This window comes from Aotus nancymaae, unplaced genomic scaffold (genome assembly GCF_030222135.1).
Source record: "Aotus nancymaae isolate 86718 unplaced genomic scaffold, 86718_ANA_hifiasm-v0.15.2.pri h1tg000029l, whole genome shotgun sequence".
NCBI lineage: Eukaryota > Metazoa > Chordata > Mammalia > Primates > Aotidae > Aotus > Aotus nancymaae.
Window position 1 is genome coordinate 50,170,048 of NW_026988442.1, and position 19,880 is coordinate 50,189,927.

A 19,880-nucleotide genomic window follows, 5' to 3' on the forward strand; every position below is an offset into this window, starting at 1 on the left:
TTATAGCTAGCAACCTATTGTCATTGAAAAAGCTCAAGTTGCCTCGCTTTCTCTTAACCTAGGTTTTGGGGTATAATTACTCTACTCCTTTGTATGTTGCTTGGTTCTTGCCTATTTTTGTGTTTGTTGTGTTTTGTTGTTTTATGTGTACACTTAATACTTTAATTATAGTATAGTGGCAAAGTACGCTGCATCTAAAACAGGATGCAGCTGAATTTAAACCCCAGCTTTCCTTTAGTTCACCTTGCTAATTTTCATTTCCAAATCTGTAAAATGGTCTTCACAATAATATTTACCTCAGATGGCTGCTGTGAGGATTTAACAGGACTATGCATGTAGAATGCTTGGTACGTACAAGAACTTAGTAAATTATAACACTTTCTATTACTCATCTAAAGCTACCTCATGCACTTTCTTTTTTCAGAGTTGTCAGTCTTGTCCCAATTTGATCATATTAGCTTGTAAATAGTATCTTTCCCCCCTAATATTTTCTGTCCTTGCCCGCTTTGCTGCTCACTTCAGAAACAAACATGACCCGATGTGATGATTGGAGACAATACCTCCCCATTGGTAGCACCTCTGCAGAGCCAGCAGGAAGATGGGTGTGTTTTGCCTAGGAGCCTTAGTCCTTTCCTTGGTATGACCTCATATGCATCAATTACAAATCAAGTGCAAAACCGAAAACAAAAAGACCTTCCAGCAATTTCTATGCCCGCTTAATTTTCTCATTTGGTTTACGGTGATCATTAGAACTAACATCAAATGTCTCTGCTCTGATACCCATTCCTAATTTTTCAGTACTAGACAATCAAGTGGCAGAAACAGAAGCCTAATACAGAAGCACAACATTTTAAGAAAGAATTAGAAGAATAGTAAATCATTACTTGCTTGTGAATCATTTCTGTGAATTGTAATTTTTTTATTCTTAATTGAAATAATTTTCAGCTTTGCTTTAGTAAGTTGAAAATGCAAATAATTAAAGCATAGTTAATTAGAGTGTTTAAGTAGTGTAAGTAGTGTGTGAGTAACTACGCTAAAGATGGGCTAAAACGAAGTTAAGGGCACTGGCAAAAATTAAGAGCTAACCAAGTAAATGTTAAAATATACAGAGGAGAGATATGCTTTCAGAATTCATGTTTACTTCTATTCAACCATTAGAATTTAAAAATTATAGATGTCAAAGCTAATCCTCCAAAATCATCAAAGAATTGCATTTAATACTAAAACATTATTTGGAAAGGGATATGAACATTCATTTACTCATCCAATAATTATTAATGGAATATTTTCTGGGTGTCTAGAACATTTTTAGTGTATTTGGTGCTGTGGAGATAGATTTTATACTGATTTACACAGAGGCACACACATACACACATTCCAAACACTAGAAAACAATGACCCTAATGCTTTTTCCATAATCGTACATAATCAAGTCTGGGGCAGAATCAGTCCCCTTGTCTTCTGTCCACTTTTCCAGGTCTGGGAAAGGGAATATACTTCAAGAAGTCAATGTATTCAGTCAATGAGCAAGGTCACTGAACAGAGGCACAAACATTAACGAAGACCATTTACATTCCTTGGAAGCCATGGTCTATACTCAGTTATGTGGAATCTCTTCCCCCTGACATGTGTATTACTCTGCAGGCCAGCCTCACCCACCTACCATGAGTTTGTAGTCAAGGAATGATTCCTATTGATAGGCACAGGAGTGCATTAAGCAGAATAGATTCAGTGAAATCCTTAAATTGAGATTCTGAATCTTTGCAGAAGAATCATCAAGGAGGCTGGGTAAAAATTAAATTAAAAATACCAGGACCCCACCCCAGAGATTTGGATTCAGTAGGTTTGAGATAAGTACTAGGAATTTTTTCATATAAGAACACTCCAAGGGGCTCCAAGGACCAAATTTTTAGAAATATTTAAATGAAGGCAAAAGAGTCTACACATGAAATTTACAACATGTAATAGAGGGTAGAAAGTAAGGGCAGATATATCTTTGGGGGAAAATTACCCAAAACAAGTGAACACAAAATCTATCAAGTTGGTTTTGTTATTTTTTTAACAAATATTTATTGTGATCCCATGCTATGTCAAGCACTGTCCTAGCAACTGAGCATGTAATAGTGAGAAAAATCAATCATTGCTTCTACTTTTATGGGTGGAGACCTACGACTTATACAATTCTTTGCCACATAAATATAGAAATGAAAAATATTCAGGTTCAATACATTTAGATAAATGTTGAGAAAACAAAACTCGTGTGCAAAGAATCAAAGCTTCGATTGAAAATTCTAACTAATCTTTATGTTTTATTTTTATTCTAACATGTGACTGAATGCAGCATCTCAGAGGAGACACATTACTTCACCGTGTTTATGAGCATGTGGTCATTTTTAGCAGAAAGAGAAGAATGCCTAATTTAAATTTCTCCAATTATGTTGGGGATGAATTTAATGTACTCAGTCTGACATCAACATACTTACACTTCCTAAGTCCTGGATACATCACATATGAGGTGGTTTATAAAGCTAACGTGAGGTTAGGCATCATCATTCCATCCGGATTTGTGCCTGAAATCTATTCCCACATACATGTAGCTGGCTCATGTTGATATGTTATTCATACATCCACTCATCACTTCTTGGGTGATGGTGAGGATTATTCTCATTGTGGCAATTAGTAGTACAATTAATACATGTTTAACATTACAGATACTTTGAGTCATATGCTAAGTTTTCTATATCGATTGTTGGCATTTATAGCTACTATGCACTGATATAGAATTAATTGCTAACTAGGAAGTAATATGAAATTTAGTATCATGTACAAACTTCCTTGATAATCTAAATTAGAGGTTTAAAGGAATAAATAACTAATTCTTAGAATCTTTTTGAGAAATCTGATAAGATCAAAATGTTTTTTAATGATATGACAAGGAAAATGAGTAGGTATTTAAAAAGTAATTTGAAACTTTTTTATGTTTTAGTTATTCATTGTACAATATTAGTACTAATTGCACTTATGATTTTAATTGTAACAGTTCAGTTATAGAGCTAGGCAATAGACGAAATGTTCAAATATAACTGATGAATTTCATTAAACTAGAATAGAAGTAAAGCTTAATTGGATATACTAATAGCCTTGTCTGGAATTGTGTTTTCAAACTCTGGTTTTAGTAGATACTTAGAAACAAAAATTCCCAGTGGACAAAGCTGTTTGGGAAAAACTGATCTAAAATATTTATTTGAAAATACTGATGAGTTATGATAATACTAAAAGGTAACATGTATTGACTGCTACCATGTGCCATGTATAGAGCTAGATGTTTTAGTTGAGCTATCTCACTTAATTTAGCCTTCTATGAAAACAAAGATTAATCATAGCTATGAGTGTCTTAATTGAACATAACTACAAATGAGGAAAATTATATGCAAAGATGCTTAAATAGAGAAAACTATGTCAGCAGTCATAACTGAAGCATTATTCATGCTTAAAAAAAAACTAAGGTTATATTCATTTATTGAATTAATATCAAAAACATTCTTAAAAAAAATTGTTATCTTGGTAGTCACAGTAAACGGACTTACTACATTTTAAAATTTTCTATTTAGATATTCAGGATTGTGTAGGCACAAACTAAATGCATCTCAAATGGAATATAAGTTCCACTATAAATAGTATTATAAATTTCCCTTTATTACATTAGAGACAGATTGTAACTTGCCCTTAGGAAAGTTAAATAAAATTGAATTAAATACAATACGTGGCAATTACTCTAATGCTATTGTAATAAATGGCGTTTATTCATTGAATGAAAATTACAAAATCAGTGGTATGAATTCTACATTAAGACCATTTCACTAAATAGAAGATATTTCATTACAAATAACTGTATAGTGTATACAGCCTTTATTTAAGATGCACAGATAATACAGAAAGATAATTATTTTTAAAAATTGAATAACAATTCTATTAAGTATTCAGTGTCTGGTTGCAAAGGGGCTCACCAGCCACTGTTCTTAACAGCTAAGGAGTAAGTTTCTGCAAATTAAGAAAACAAATAAACTCATGATCCTAATCAAATGTTTGGAGCATACATGCATCAGCATAAATTGGTTAATAGCAGATGATATTATTCCATTTTATTTTTTTGCTCTTACTACATACATAGCATAACATACATACATTAGTGTAACTACAATGTTAATAGAGCTGGCTGAGTTTCAGATTTCAAAATCTAGCATGGCATAGCTGGAAGAGATTGCCAGCATCTTTTAGTCCAGTTCTTTATATTATCAGTGAGCAAGCCAAGGTACCAGAGATCTACTTACCAAAAACCATGCAGAGAATTAAGAAAAGGCACACATCTCATCCAACCAGCCATCTAGCCAGCCTTCATTTCATGCATTCATTCATTCTACAACTATTTATTAAATGTATGTGCTACACGCTCAGGATGTGATATGAGAAAAACGAGCCATGACTCTTGCCCTTATGGTTACTGTTTTGATTATACAGGGGGAGGTGGGAAAATATTAATCAAATAATAACTCAAATACACACATGATTACAAACCAAGACAAGTGTTCTAAAAGCAAGGAACATGGTCTATGAGAAGGTGTAAAAGGAAACCTGATCTAAACCAGGGAGTCAGAAAGGGCTTCCCAGAGGAAGCAAATAGCTTTTGGATTGAGCATTAAAGGTGAGAGGGTGGAAAAAGCTATAGACACCCTGCAGAAAGAGTATTTGAGGAAAAGAAAGACTGGCTTGTTTGTGTCTAGAAAGTAATGCGAGAGGAGCAGGGAGAGCTGGCAGAGTAGACTGCCCCATACCAGCCAGTGCCTGTAGTCCATCCAGATCATCATTTGTGGTCTTTACCTGAAGAGTCGTGGAGGGCTAAAAAAGAGTTTTAGCAGGGTAAAGTTATAGCTCTTATCTTTGACAGTTTTGTTTTCACCTGGACAAATGCCGGATTCATAAATGGCATTCAAGGTATAGGACCTTCCTGTAAGTTGTAGTGGCCTGTGGAAAGAGTAAGGTGGGAGAGATGGAGAATGGCAATTTGGATATAAAAGGGGACTGGGCTTTGGTTGCCTTATTATCTGCTGGTGTAGCTGCTGCTTCAGGGCTCTGTAATAAATGTTTGTTCTGAGAATAAGATCATGTTTGAAAAACACAATGGTTTTGAAGGATTCAAATATAGATTGAATTTATTTATAGTTTGTAAATTACACTAGATTAGCTTTTCTACAGAAAAGCCTCTACTTGGGATTTATAAGATATTTTGTATAGATCCGGGGGTTTTCTTTTCCTTTTGGTCTGATTTCTTTTTATAAAAATCCATAGTCAGTATGAGAAAATTACCTACATTCATAAGAGATTTCTTAAGGTAAGGATTCTGGCCAATCTCATTTGACCAACTGGGATGCTAAAATACATTATTGACAAATCAGTTGAGATCTGAACCAAACCTATGTGAGGAAATACAGTGAATTACTCGTGAAGAGATTGGGATTTTAGCCAAACCTACATGGTCTGTAACCCCAACTCTGCAATGACTAGAGTTGTTGGAACCTCATCTCATCTTCCTTCTGGAAAACCTTGACAACTCTTCACTGCCTGAAGAATCGTGTTCTAGCTGCTCTGGATGGTCTTCCTCTGTAATCTTCATCTTCCTCTACAGTTTCCCGCCAGTTGTCCCTTCCAGGTGGTGAAACTACCTCCCTAATTCTTAATTACCCTGTCTACAAAAAAGGAGATACTACTATTAATAATAATAGATATTATGATAGAAGTTCAGCAAGCACTTAGCAAACAGCAGATCTTATTATTATATAAGAAAGAACAGATGAAGGCCAGGCTTAGAATTTATTTGAGCTGTTAACTTTATTTTTAATAAGAATGTGTTTGCTCTCCCCCCAAAGTTCATAACTCTGAAGAAAATACAATGACAGCACTCACACTGCAGGATATTTTAAATGGGACATTTTCTTATAAAACATTTTTTCCAAACTGGATTTCAGGTAAGTGCATTATTTCTTTATCTTTTGGGTTTTTTTTTAAATGTATTTTATTTTGTTTTATTTTAGTGCCAATGCATCTCTATAGTAACTGAAGCCATATCAGTGGAAATGTACAAAAAGAACAATTATCTGAATGATTCAAGTGCTCAAAAAAGCACTTTTGACAAAACCATTCATACTGGATTTGCCCCATAGTAACAAGGTCAATAGGGTTTTTAACAGAAAAAGAAAAGTGGAAAACGCATTGTTGAAATAATTTGAATGCCTGTAATCACTTTTGAGAATGGTGGAAATACTCCTATTTAGGAAAAGTCACAAAAGTTTTAGCAATGGAGAAATCCCATTATTAATCTGGATAATCTGGAAAACACAAATCTCACTCTGACAATGAACCCTTTAAGGGTCACAAAATTGATATTTTCATATAGGTTTTCAAAATAGGATGTTATAAAGCATATCCAATCAAATAAATAATGAGATCAACTAAATAGCCTATGACATTTTAGTTGCATATTTTAAGTCACTGAACAAATTAAATATTTTCATTTTTCTCTTTAGAAAATGAAATTAATATAAAATGAGTTGTAAGTTGAATCAAACACAATCTAAATGTAATTTATGTTAATTATTGCAAAAGAAATGTACTATTTCAAACTAGTATATCCCCTTTGTAGCTCCGAGAAAACAAAATTGTATTTCAAGCACCCTGAATCAGCTAAAATAAGGCTGCTGTTGGCAAATGTGGCATCTTTGTGTGAAGTAGAACAAAGCATTCTACCTTCTTCTTTCTACTACCAACTTATTATTTTACATTTTGCAAAGCAATATGTACTGGACATAGAGAAAAAATAAAGTAGGTCTGTGATATAGGAGAGGTTTCTTTTGTTAGGAATGTATTTCCTGTTAAGAGAGATCATTTCAAATTTTGTTTTCTTTCTTGTTTAAAGGACAAGAATATCTACATAAATCTGCAGAAAACAATATAGTACTTTATAATATTGAAACAGGACAATCATACACCATTTTGAGTAATAGAACCACGGTATGTATCCAACATCAGCTTCCCCTCAGAAATCTTTGCCAGTTCTTCACTGACCAAGAAACAGAGTTCAAAGTCTTAGCTGGATCCAACCTGCCTTCCTAGTTCAATACTCCACTAAAGTCTTCCAGTCCTCTCTACTAGTCCCATTAGACTATTGCCTTTGCCTCCTTCTAAATCACCTAGCACTTTTCCTCCTCTTTGAATATAGTATAGCATAAGATAGGAGTTAAGAACTCAGTCCTTAGTGTCAGACCAATTGACGTTCAAATCCTGGCTCAGTCCCTTACTGGTCCTGAAACCTTGGGTAAGGGGTTTCACTACACCAACCTTACCATGCCTTAGTGTTTTCCTTGGTAAAGTGGGAGTATAATAATTCCTCTTTTGGTTAATAAAAGAATTAAATAAAATAACATTTGAAAGTGCTTAGGGCAGTGCCTAACAGAATAAATGCTTAATAAGTGGTAGCTATAAAGAATGGTCACTTAACTGTTCTGTATCCCTGGGTTCTCAGTCCTCCAACTTTCTCCACCCTGAAAAACCTGCTAATTTTTTAAAGCCAAGTTTAAATAATACTCTCTTCCTCTTTGCAACCACTAATCCTCTCATTTGAATTTAATCACTTCTTTCTTAATGATTTTGCAATGCTATATTGAATATTTTATACAAGATTCTAATTTGTAATATGTTACTCCTTAACAAGTTTATAAGTTTCTTGAAATCACAAAGTATATATTATCTCTTGCATCCTGCTCCCATAGTATCTAGTAAATTTCTTTGAATTATAATAAGTTCCACATTAATTTTTTTAAATGCATTGAAAGTCTTTGTATGTAGGAGTATGTCAGTGATATAATATTCTTTTAAAACTACAAATTACATGGCTCTTTATCTTTTCTGTATTCTAATCAACCTCCTTATAATTTCAGAAAAGTGTGAATGCTTCAAGTTACGGCTTATCACCTGATCGGCAATTTATTTATCTAGAAAGTGATTATTCAAAGGTATCAACTATTTAATTTGGTTATATCCAATTATATCTCCTACTAACCCACAAGGTGGTTTAAAAAAGTAAGAGAAAGCAAAAATCTGTCTTTATCTCTAAATATTCGGGCCCTCGTCACCAATAATCTTCAGCAAGACATGTTTCAATCTTATGGAGCTTGTTTAAGTTTGAAAGCCCTTTAAGGAATAGAGTCCAAAGTAATACTTGCATCATTCATTAACAACAGCATAAACATACTTAACAAGAAAACCAACAATTTCGTTGAGGAAGAATTATAAGTTAAATATTATTTAATTTTTCAATTATCATTTTTTAAAAACTATACTGAATTAAAGAAAGGCAAGCATTTTGCAGCAAAAATATATGTTGAATGAAATTCTCTTTACCCAATTTTAAAGGGTATAATTAGAATGAATTACCCAGATGCAGGGTAATCCTTATGGGCTGTGGAAATCATTGTGGTTTTACTTCAATACAGGTAAAACATGAAGGGAAAATTTCTGGGATAGAGTATGCAAAGATAAGCTTTTTATGTTAGGAAATTTCTGTGGGTATGCTTTTTATGGAGTGAGGGTTGAATCACTGCTGAGATTAGTTCTGGAACTTGCACAAACGGCACAAAAGTCCACAGTAAGACTCTTTAAATGAAGACTCATTTGGAATTGAAACATATTCTTCCTAGTGCCTTGTGAAAGTAGTCCTTTTATAATTCTGAACTTTGAATTGAATGATATAGGATTATACATTATTGATATAAGCTTTTTGATAATTATAATTTGTTTTTTGTCTCTCTTCTTTCTGACAGCTTTGGAGATACTCTTACACAGCAACATATTACATCTATGACCTTAGCAATGGGTAAAACACCTCTGTTTATTAATTAATAATACTACTTAAATCTAGTATCTAGGCTGTTTTCATTCCAAACTCTGATTTGGGGTTAAGAAGGCTTTATCTTTTTACTGATCTTTGTTTCTTACTTTTTAGTAATACAGTATATATGTACCCATAAAGCTTCATAAAGTTTACAAAATTCAAGAAAATACTTATATGGGGTACCCACTTCTTTTTATTTGACTAATATTTTGCATTTTTATTCACAATTTCGTTTTGGTTTTTCTGTTTTTGAAGATCAAATTAAACATGTGCTATTTATGGAAAAAAATGTATATAGGAAAGTACAAAAACATTCTTGGGAATGAGACACTATTTTTAGGAGAGCAGCTATTTCACTGATGGGAAGAAGAAGGGAGCGAGATAGATGCCGCATTAGCTGTGTCTGAACACATACTCCATTAATTGTTTTAAAATTAATTATTATGAAAATGACAAAATGTTAAAATTATTTTTTAAATGAAAAAACATATGACATGTAAAATATTAAACATTCTTTTGAACTTAGATGGTACGTAAATTGTCAGACAAGTACCATTTTCTTTATTCAGATATATATTTTTTAACTGTTTGAAACATTTACCATTTAAAAGAAAAAAATTAAATGAACGTGCAGATAGGCAAAGGATTGACGAAGAGAATTTCTGGCAGCACGAAGAATGTGTAAAGGCCTGAAGGAGGGAGGGAGAGCATGGTGCAATCAGGAAATGCAAAGTAGGTCAACTTGTTTGAAGTTGAAGGAGGAGCCCGCTGACTAGAAGGAGGTGGCGAAGATTGGGCAATAGTCAAAGCCAGGAAGCATAGGCCAAATAATAATGAGGAAATCATTAAAATGAGTTTAGATCTTTCTTTCTGATGACAATAGGGATTCATTCAAAGGTTTTAAATGGAAAATGATATGATCAGATTTGCACTTTAGAAAAATCACCCTGGCTAAGTGTAGGCAATGAATTGCGCTAGCTAGTCATCTTAATGTGATATCCTCTTTGCTGTTATATAAAAGGAGAAATAATTATATGGCTTGAAGAGGTATTGAAAAAATATCTTCTGGTCTATTTCCCCTTTTGTCTAGCAAAAGCACAAAAATTCAAAAAAAAATTATCCACTTCCTTTAAATGTTCAGAAAAGAATTACTCTGATCTACTTAAACTGTCAAATTAAGAAATAGGAACTGCTTCTTAAAGTAGAATCTAAAATCCGTCTAATGCATTCTGAGTCCTTCTTGTTTCTGAATCCATATCATCACCAAATTTAAGAAATATTTATTGAGCCCCTACTATGTGAAACACACAACAATGAGATGCAAATGAGCTTGGGGCACCAGCCCTACTCTTAAGAAACCTCTCTATTAGTGAGTGGGGAATCTTAGTCTTTCAGTCCAATTTATCAAGGCTCTAATTATGTCTTTGCTTTTCTTTTAATCATTTTGAAATTCTTTTGTTGAGGTTCACCAAATTGAACAGCATTCAAAAGGATGATAATCCTAATATTTAATCATAGATTATATAAGCTTTATGGCCTAAAATCACATTAAATATTTAGTTTTTCTGCAGTGAATTCAATCAAACCACTGGTTTTGTTTATTTGTTTTTGTTTTCTGCACAACTGTCTAATATTTTGGATTTTTTGGGGGGAGTGGGTAATACAGCATAATTTAGGAAGTAAAGGATAGATGGCAAATTGCTTGAGATTCCAGGCATCACTGAATACCACTAGTTTCAAGTCTTTTATATGCCTCTGAAGACTGTATAAAAATCTAGCATAGAGAAAATGAGATAGTACTGGTTTCAAGCTCGGGAGGCAAGACTGAGGAGATGGACACCTTTGTAAAGTGTCCTCCCTCGCCTTATCTCATACCTTAGTGACTCAGAAAACAAAATGGCAGCTGTGGTGGCTTGAGACGTGCCCTGAGATTTTCACTGAGATTTTTAGCTTAGTGCTGTCTGTGTGATTGCATAGATAATTCCACTGTATGTAGAAAACTGAGATAGTGTTACAGTATCAAAGGTAACATGAGCACTGGCTTGAGACCAAATTGTGAACCAGGTGAAGAATGTCTTCCTGCTCTGTCACTCAGGCTAGAGTGCAGTGGTGCGATCTCAGCTGATTGCAACTTCCTTCTCCCGAGTTTAAGCAATTCTCCCACCTCAGCCTCCTGCATAGCTGGGATTACAGGTGTGCGCCACCATGGCTAATTTTTGTGTTTTTGTAGGGATGACGTTTCTCTATGTTGGCCAGGCTAGTCTCGAACTCCTGGCCTCAAGTAATCCACCACCCAAAGTGCTGGAATTACTGGCGTGAGCCAGCAGGCCAGGCCTGGGTCATTCTTTTAACTGGACTCTCGCATCCCTTTCAAAATGTTCCGGATCACCCAAGGGCCAGGTGCTCACCTACTTCTCTCTGGCGGCCAGGACTCTCATTGCAGCACCAATGGTCACTTTCCATGGGCATCACTCTCCCCATCCAAAATTATGCCATGTTCCCTCATTACTTGCTAGGCCTCATGCAGGTACCTAAAAAGTTACGTCAAAGCAGTGTGTGTTACAGATCTTCACAACTGTCCAAACAGTAAAAGAGTGGGAAAGGCAGAAATGTCAGGCACATATTAGGTCCAGCTTGGAGAGGTTTTTTTTGGAGGGGCTGGACAGGAGTCTTTTTTGAGGCTCCTCAAATTGTGCTTTGTAGGCAAGTCTTGCTTTGCCTTCACACGAAGGTGATTTTGATGAAATTGTTAATACAATCTTCAACATGACAAAAGTCAAAAAGTAAGCATGATATTCTATGACTCTGTAACACTTATAAAAATCTGAATGCATTCTTGCTGAAGAACTACAAAAGCTCCACAATGCAAGTCACTTAACTGAGTACTTGCAGAGGGACTCTAAGCATCAAAGTGAGAATTTTGGCCAATAGACTATTTGAAATTTCCCCATGGGTGGAGGACTTTACAAGCTTAAGGCATACTGCCCAGTATACAATCCGTTTTTCAGTTTAGCTTGAGATCAGATGTTCCTTTCCTTTTCTGATTTCAAGTCAGATCCCTGGGGAGATTGTCAAATGGCATCTTATTTTCAAAAATTTGAAATGCATATGCATTCACAGAGATGGGGGTTGTGAATGAGAATGTAGAAGAGCACATACTAAACCAGCACAATTATAGAATTTCAGAACTGGAAGGCACTTCAGTGACCATTTCAGTCTAGTGTGTGCAAATTTTACAATCCCAGGGGTTATAAGGACTTGAGTTTAATTCAAGGTCTGCCAAGAACTGGCAATGTGGCCTTAAAAAGTTCTATCAGCTGGCTAAACCTCACATTTACTTTCTACAAAATGAGAGGTTTCTATTAGATAATTTCTAGAGCTGTTCCTCACTTTCACAGTCTGTATTTAATCCATTCACCTCACTATGAAGGTCAGAAAACTGACACCCAGGAAAGTTAAGTGACTTTTAAGTAACTACTAGAAGAACAGCAACCACCACCTATGTCTCCAGTTTTTCATTCCTGCATTCTTTTCATTAGGTTTGTAGCTGCAGAGGGACTGATACTTAATTTTAATTGTTTGTTTATTTTTTCCATTTAGGATACAGATAATTTTTTATTTGCATTGAACAGCAAGGTTTGTTGTTTTTCTTTCTTTCTTTCTTTCTTTCCTTCTAGAGAATTTGTAAGAGGAAATGAGCTTCCTCGTCCAATTCAGTATTTATGCTGGTCGCCTGTTGGGAGTAAATTAGTAAGTGTTTAAATTTTTGAAGTGTTTAATCATGTAAATAAAAGAGGAGCCATTTGATTTTGGCCTTTGTTAAATTTCCCTGCCTGAAAGAAAAAAAATACATTCATGACTATTTTAGTGGTTAAAAACGGGAAGAGTTTTGATAAATTGAAACCCATCTGAGAATTCCGCAAAATCTCAAGCTCATGGATAGACTTCTTTAAATATAGCAGTCAAAAACTTTATCCTTATACTCAGCCAGAATGCGTTGTGCCAGAAAGCTCAGGAAAAATATGGTTTTCACAAGTTTCCCAGACTAGCTTCAGACAACATGAAATTTGGTCCAAGCTCTTATTTAAGGACTCTAAATAAAGATTAGATCTGGCTAGCTATTAATATTCAGAGATTTATTCTACTTTCTGTCAATATACATAATTATTTATTTGGGGGTAATGAAACACTAAGAAAACAGTAGGCTTTATTCTTTATTTAATTCAGACTTTAAAATTTATAATTAATGTTAATGTGGCTTGGCTGAATTTTTTTGACTTATTAAAATAATATTTTAGTTGTGAATCTTTTTTGTATCTGTATTGCCACTCATTTTAAAGGTATTAGATGAATAATTAAAACAAATATACAGGCTTCATTGAATTTGTTATGGAATTTCCCCCTTACTGACTAACTTATCACCACTTCTAGGCATATGTCTATCAAAACAATATCTATTTGAAACAAAGACCAGGAGATCCACCTTTTCAAATAACATTTAATGGAAGAGAAAATAAAATATTTAATGGAATCCCAGATTGGGTTTACGAAGGTAAGCTATATTCCTTTCTTATTGTTAATGCTTTAGGCTTTAATTTAAAGTAATTTCGTTTATTTAGTAAGATTTAGATGAGTAGTATCTTATTTTCAAGAAGGGTAGCATTGCTGAAAATTGTCACTAGGTTAGGAATAGGGCATACATATTTTAAAAGAACAAATTCTTTTTATCAGAAAACTGGTAGAATTGATTTTCATTAACATTACTGTGAAGTGGTAGTAATGATTTAAAATCCAAAAGGTATATGGTTCTTAGGTACTGCATTAGTACATTTTCTCATGTTTAGTTTTTCTTCAGAAAGACATTTTTTTTTTCAAAACTCAACCACTGTCTATGTTATCTTGTGGCAAAATATTTTTACTTTCTGATACTCTGTTGATTTTGTCCTCATTCTAGATCATGTAGAATTCTGGACTTAACTGGACTTTAAAAAGACTTCTAGGATCTATCTATCTATTTATCTATCTATCTATCTATCTATCTATCTATCTATCTATCTATCTATCTGCCTACCTATCTATCTACTAACTCTGTTTTCTTTTTTAATTCCTAGGAGGGAAATGTAACTTTTAATGTTTATGTCACTCTCTAGTACAATTATAGTTCTTTCTGTTTTCGCTATTTTAGGTGACTAATAAAAACAAGAAGTTTTTCTGAAGGAAAACATGAATTGTCAACATGTTCATTATTTATTTTAAAAGTTACATTTCTGATTAATGTCATATTCTAACAAGACTGGTTGATGTTTGATATAGATTAAAAGGTTAAACTATTTGTCTTAACTCAGATTATGTGATTTTATAATAACCAAAGTATGACGTATGTCACATCTACTTTAAATACATAAATAGCTATTTAGAAGTATTTACAATGATTTTAGGAGTAAGATGTAATTATAGTTAATATGCTAGTACTTATTTTTCAGAGGAAATGCTTGCTACAAAATATGCTCTCTGGTGGTCTCCTAATGGAAAATTTTTGGCATATGTGGAATTTAATGATACAGATATACCAGTTATTGCCTATTCCTATTATGGCGATGGACAATATCCTAGAACAATAAATATTCCATACCCAAAGGTATGTTGAATACTTTCAGCAGATGCTTTCATTTTCCTGGTATCAAAATGAGCAATGATTTACCATGAGTGAAGGTGGGATCAACAAGTTTGGAGAGCTTCTTATCCTTGTGCATTGTAAGGCAAACATTGTACTGTGCTCTATTATTTATGTGGACATCTGTTGCTTTGGACATCTGGTTGTGCTGGATGAAGTAGTCTTTGCAAAATCTATTGCAGAATCTTTGAAAAACATATGGTCTTGATCATGGAGGAAAAACAAGCTTAACTTAATTTTAATTTTTTTCATATTTCATGCTCCAAATTCAGGGTAAAGTTCTGTTTTGCAATTCTCTCTTGAATTCTCATGTAAATGCAAACTAGAATGAGAAATACAAATGTCGAATTTGATGTTCCTGTCAGGTAGAAGCAGGCATGGTTTATAGTTTTTTCTGGATATACAAGATAGGTTAAATTTGTAAGTCTCAATTTCTCCCTTGAAAGAATTAGACATGATGTGAGCCCATAGTTTCTTGAATATTTAACATTGTAGAGTTGTTATATATTCTTTTTATTCAGTCTCACGTCTGGAGGAAGGAGACCTGACTGTGCGTGCAGTAGGAGAATGATCAGGTCTCAGTGAAGAAGCATCATATCCTAATTTCAATGTAAAAAAGATATCAGAAAAAAAATGGAATCAAAGCACAAATTCGCCTCCTGCACAAGGAATCGGATGTGATTTTAGAATTCACTCTTTGTTCTTTGGATCCTATTGCTTTTACTTGCCAAGGGGAACATTGTTATGCCTAGATACAGTGGGTCCCTGTGTGACAAAGATGGATGTATGTGGCATACACACAAGTGAATTCTTAGCAAGCCAAAGTAGCCATAGGAAAAGAAATAGAATTGCAGATAGTCTAATGTTTATGTTAAAAGTCTAAAAGCTGTATACAACCTCTAAAAGCTGAAGATGTTTGGGAGAGGCCTATCACTTCTGGGGGACCCAAGATGTGAAAGAACTCAGATCTTTGGGAGGATCTATGGGAGCAGGAAGAGATTGGGAACCCAGAACTGAAGAGTGACTGATAATGATTGGGAAGTTGGGACCCACATTCTCCTGTTTCCTTGAGGCTTAAAATTGCTAAAACATCTACCATCAGATGAAGATGTGGGACAATTCCAAAGAACTAAGGGAAGTCCTTGCTAAACTTGGGAATGAAACAGGGAGGTCCTAGGGGAGATTAAACAATTCTTTAGATTAATTCAAACAGCACTGAGTCATTAAATACTGTGTATCTACATTTGATTAATTTAAATTTTGTTACAACTGCAAGATTCTCTCTTTCTACAGCAAAATAACAGAGGAAAGTCTAAGAAATTGTCTAGGTATGAGCTATACTGTCTTATATAAATTTTAAGCATACAGTAGTATAGAAAGCACAAAACAAGAAAAGTACAAATCTCATGGTACTTCATTTAGAGGTGAAATTTCCCTAATCTTTTAGAGATGGTGGCAGTAATAATACAAGCAGGTAGGAGACTGAACATTTGGTGATTGTCCTAGACCAAATCATATGGCAAAAGCAAAGAGCGTCTTTCATTTATTTTTCCTTTCCATTCTCCTTCCAAATTAATCCCCCTCTGAACTCTTCCTGGCATACAGAGATATGATTATTATTATAATTATCCAATAATTAAAACGAGAGAGATCTGTCTTGGAAATCAGAAAAGAGAATACAGATCACAAAACCGCAATTACATATTAAAAATGATTTTTCCTATAAATTAAAGCTCTCTCATTAGACATTTAAAATATCTATTTTCACTCCGGTTGACACAACATTTGTAATTACCCTGCAAGTAAAATTGAAATAAAATTACTGGTCATGCTACAAATAGAATGTATTCCACAGTGATGTATGTAATATTATTAGCTTAGAAAAATATGTTTAAATTCCTAAAGTTTCTTTAAAATGTTGGTGGTACTTGAAATTTTATGAGCTTATATATCTTAATTTTTTTGACAGGCTGGAGCTAAGAATCCTGTTGTTCGGGTATTTATTATCGATACCACTTACCCTGCATATGTAGGTCCCCAGGAAGTGCCTGTTCCGGCAATGATAGCCTCAAGGTAATTCATCTCAGATCCCTCCCATCTTTCTAGTCTATATTCTAGTGAGTTTATGCTATGCATGCTAGAAGGAAAAACAAATAAGTAAATAAAAGTTGCATACAAAGCTAAATATATACAAAATTAAAATTGACAAATAAGTTTCCTTAATTGGTTTTTCAAAATTAGCCCTTTCACACATATAAACATGACCTCGGTAATCATTCTAAGTGAAACTTTCCTAAGATGTACATATGTGAACCTGGGACCAAGAAGCAGATAGTAAAATACATGTATGTCCTCACCTGGGCTTCTTTCAAGTTTGACTGACTTTATCTCAAGCCAGGGTTTGTGGATCTATGTGAATCACATGTGTATTACAAATAAGAGAAGATAAGCTAACCCTCCCTAAAAATTAGCATTTTTCACTGTGAAGCAGGCTATTCTCATTTATCTGGTTTCAGAATTGTCTAGAGATGAACTGTAGGCAGGCAGGGACGTGAAGCAGTCTCACTTCCCCAGCATGATGCCCTATGTCTGATTGTCTGATTAGTCCAGATTACAGCAACCTTCAGTCAGTCCTCTGTGGTCTTTCTGGTTGAAGTGGATAAGGGGAAGAGGGGCCCAAGCCCTGCCTGCTGTGCTTCCTTAACACTTCCCAATGCCTAGCAGGCCAAGTTTGGGTCTTCTCCTCCTGCCTCATGAAGAATAACCAGGATCAAATGATTGATCACTAATAGGCACAAGAACCCCATTAGAGGCCTCTACTGGGCCTTGCTAAGATAAGTCCACTCTTGTATAATCCAACATGACTTTACATTTTTGAATTATCTGCTATTCCCCATTCTGATAGAGTCGATGAAAACTTGACTCAATACATCATTTTTTCAAAAGTGTCATTCTCCATAGGTGGCAAATGAAACGAGCATAACACAAGGAGTCCAGAGTCTTGTTTAAACAGCTGCAAAATACTAACAATAAAATAGTAGTAGCAAACATGTTCTGAACACTCATCATGTGGCAGACATAGTTCATAAGTGGTTTAAGCACTCTCAGCCAATGTTTACAGCAATCTTTAAAATAGGTAATATTAATCTCATTTTATGTAAAACTAGAATAGTTAAGTAACTGGCCTAAAGGCATGTAACTATTAGGACATGAAGCCAGGATTTGAACCTGAGACCCCTTCCAGCTCTGTGATTCCTTTACATCGATGTTCCAGAATTTTGTGATTCATCTTATGCTGATGTTTTCTAGCTACACGTTCATCCTTAGAATCATATAATGAGTGCTGCCATTCACTGACGTCTAGTATGTGCCAAACACTATTTGAGTTATTTTGCATATATTATCTGTGATTTATTCCACAAGCCTAAATTTCAATATCTGACCTCACAGCTAAAACTTAGCTTCCAACATGAATTCGCCTGGAGACAAAGACTGTCCTTTTATCACACTTGTCTGTCTCAACTAATTAAAAGGTGAACAATTCACTTGATTTGTGCAAAATAGCCAGTTTATTTCATTTTTCCCAGTCTAGATTAAGCAGTAGCTTTGGCATTATGTTTTAAATTCCTTTCTAATTTGTTAAAATCCGGAAATGGGGAGAAAACCCACATACGAAATAATTTCATTAGATGAAGAAACTCTCATAGATTTTTTTAAGTAAGTAGAGATATTTAAACTTTCTCTCTGGAGGAAGGAAAGTTTTGTCTTTCTTATCTATTAAATAAATACGGAATCATAATGAAATATATCCTTTAGAAAACAAAAATTAAGAAATTATTTGTGTGTGAAACTGGTTTATGCTTGTGATTATTTCTATTTTATTTGCAGTGACTATTATTTCAGTTGGCTCACGTGGGTTACTGATGAACGCGTATGTTTGCAGTGGCTAAAAAGAATCCAGAATGTTTCAGTCTTGTCTATATGTGATTTCAGGGAAGACTGGCAGACATGGGATTGTCCAAAGGTAGGGTATATTAAGGTCACAGATATGTATTTCTGAAGATCAGAGCACACTAGTGGGGACTCATTTATAGCTAACATTTTATGCTGTAAAGCCAGGATTACTGCATTCAACTCCCAACTGCTTTGCAAAGAAGCACTCTGTATTCACGGGTCCATCATTTTATTAAATAAATAAGATATCTTTTATTTTCTTGAATGACTTAAACCTTGAAATTGAATACCAAAAAAGAAAAAATGGGACAATATGACACTGGGAAAATCAGATATCTGGTTCTCAATTATGGTGGTAAACCAGCCTTTTGAGATTATAACACTGACGGTCCAATAAAAAGCAAAATAATGCAGATGAAACCATTACATGGGTCTACTAGGGAAATACATATGTTTTAAACAAACAAACAAACAAAAACAGAGAATAAATGCAAATGGGGCATATTTTATTTAGCATTAAAAATTTTAAATAAAAAATTCTAAAGGAAATGGATATTATCAAAAGAAAGCCAAATATTCTGATTTTTTTTTTTTTTTTTTTTGAGATAAAGTCTTGCTCTTTCACCAGGCTGGAGTACAGTGATGTGATCTCAGCTCACTGCAACCTCTGCCTCCCAGGTTCAAGTGATTCTCCTGCCTCAGCCTCCTAAGTAGCTGGGACTACAGGTGCCTGCCACCACAACCAACTAATTTTTGTATTTTTACTAGAGACGGGGTTTCACCATGTTGGCCAGGATGGTCTCGATCTCTTGATCTCATGATCCACCCCCCTCAGCCTCCCAAAGTGCTAGGAATACAGGCCTGAGCCACAGCGCCTGGCCCAAATATTCTGATTTTAAAATCAAATGAGAATTACTGAGAACATGACATATATTAGATCAAATTATTCTGTTATCTTGTTATCTTAGGATAGTACCCCATATGTACTAATTTTGGTCAAAAAAAGCCTTGAAAACTAAGCACAGATTTATTGTTGAGTTTTAATTGTTTCTGTTGCTCAAATTCAAGCGTAATCTGTTGAATTAATGAGTCAGAAAAACCGCTTAACCAATGTATAAGCTTTAAAATAGGCCTGTTCTTAATTACTCATATTAGAGTCTAAGAGATACAAAATGTTTTCTTCAAATAGGAAATTTGATGGGTACATTACATGAGACTTCTAATTATGAAGAAATGTTTCATTAAAACAAACATAGAACAGTCATATTTTATAAAGTAATAAGAAAAGCACAGAACAATAAAAGTAAA

At 34.3% G+C, this 19,880-nt stretch overlaps 1 protein-coding gene across 2 annotated transcripts in view; it reads left to right on the plus strand.

Annotated features, from left to right (window-relative positions):
* The window catches only part of FAP (fibroblast activation protein alpha), a 70,515-nt gene that overhangs the window by 9,364 nt on the left and 41,271 nt on the right, over positions 1–19,880 (plus strand). For both annotated transcript variants that reach the window (XM_012440643.2, XM_012440645.2), the window contains exons 3-11: positions 5,925–6,023; positions 6,971–7,065; positions 7,992–8,066; positions 8,874–8,926; positions 12,622–12,694; positions 13,376–13,496; positions 14,428–14,582; positions 16,588–16,691; positions 18,507–18,642. In XM_012440643.2, the coding sequence (XP_012296066.2) occupies positions 5,925–6,023; positions 6,971–7,065; positions 7,992–8,066; positions 8,874–8,926; positions 12,622–12,694; positions 13,376–13,496; positions 14,428–14,582; positions 16,588–16,691; positions 18,507–18,642 (911 nt within the window). The remainder of the gene's footprint in view (positions 1–5,924; positions 6,024–6,970; positions 7,066–7,991; positions 8,067–8,873; positions 8,927–12,621; positions 12,695–13,375; positions 13,497–14,427; positions 14,583–16,587; positions 16,692–18,506; positions 18,643–19,880) is intronic.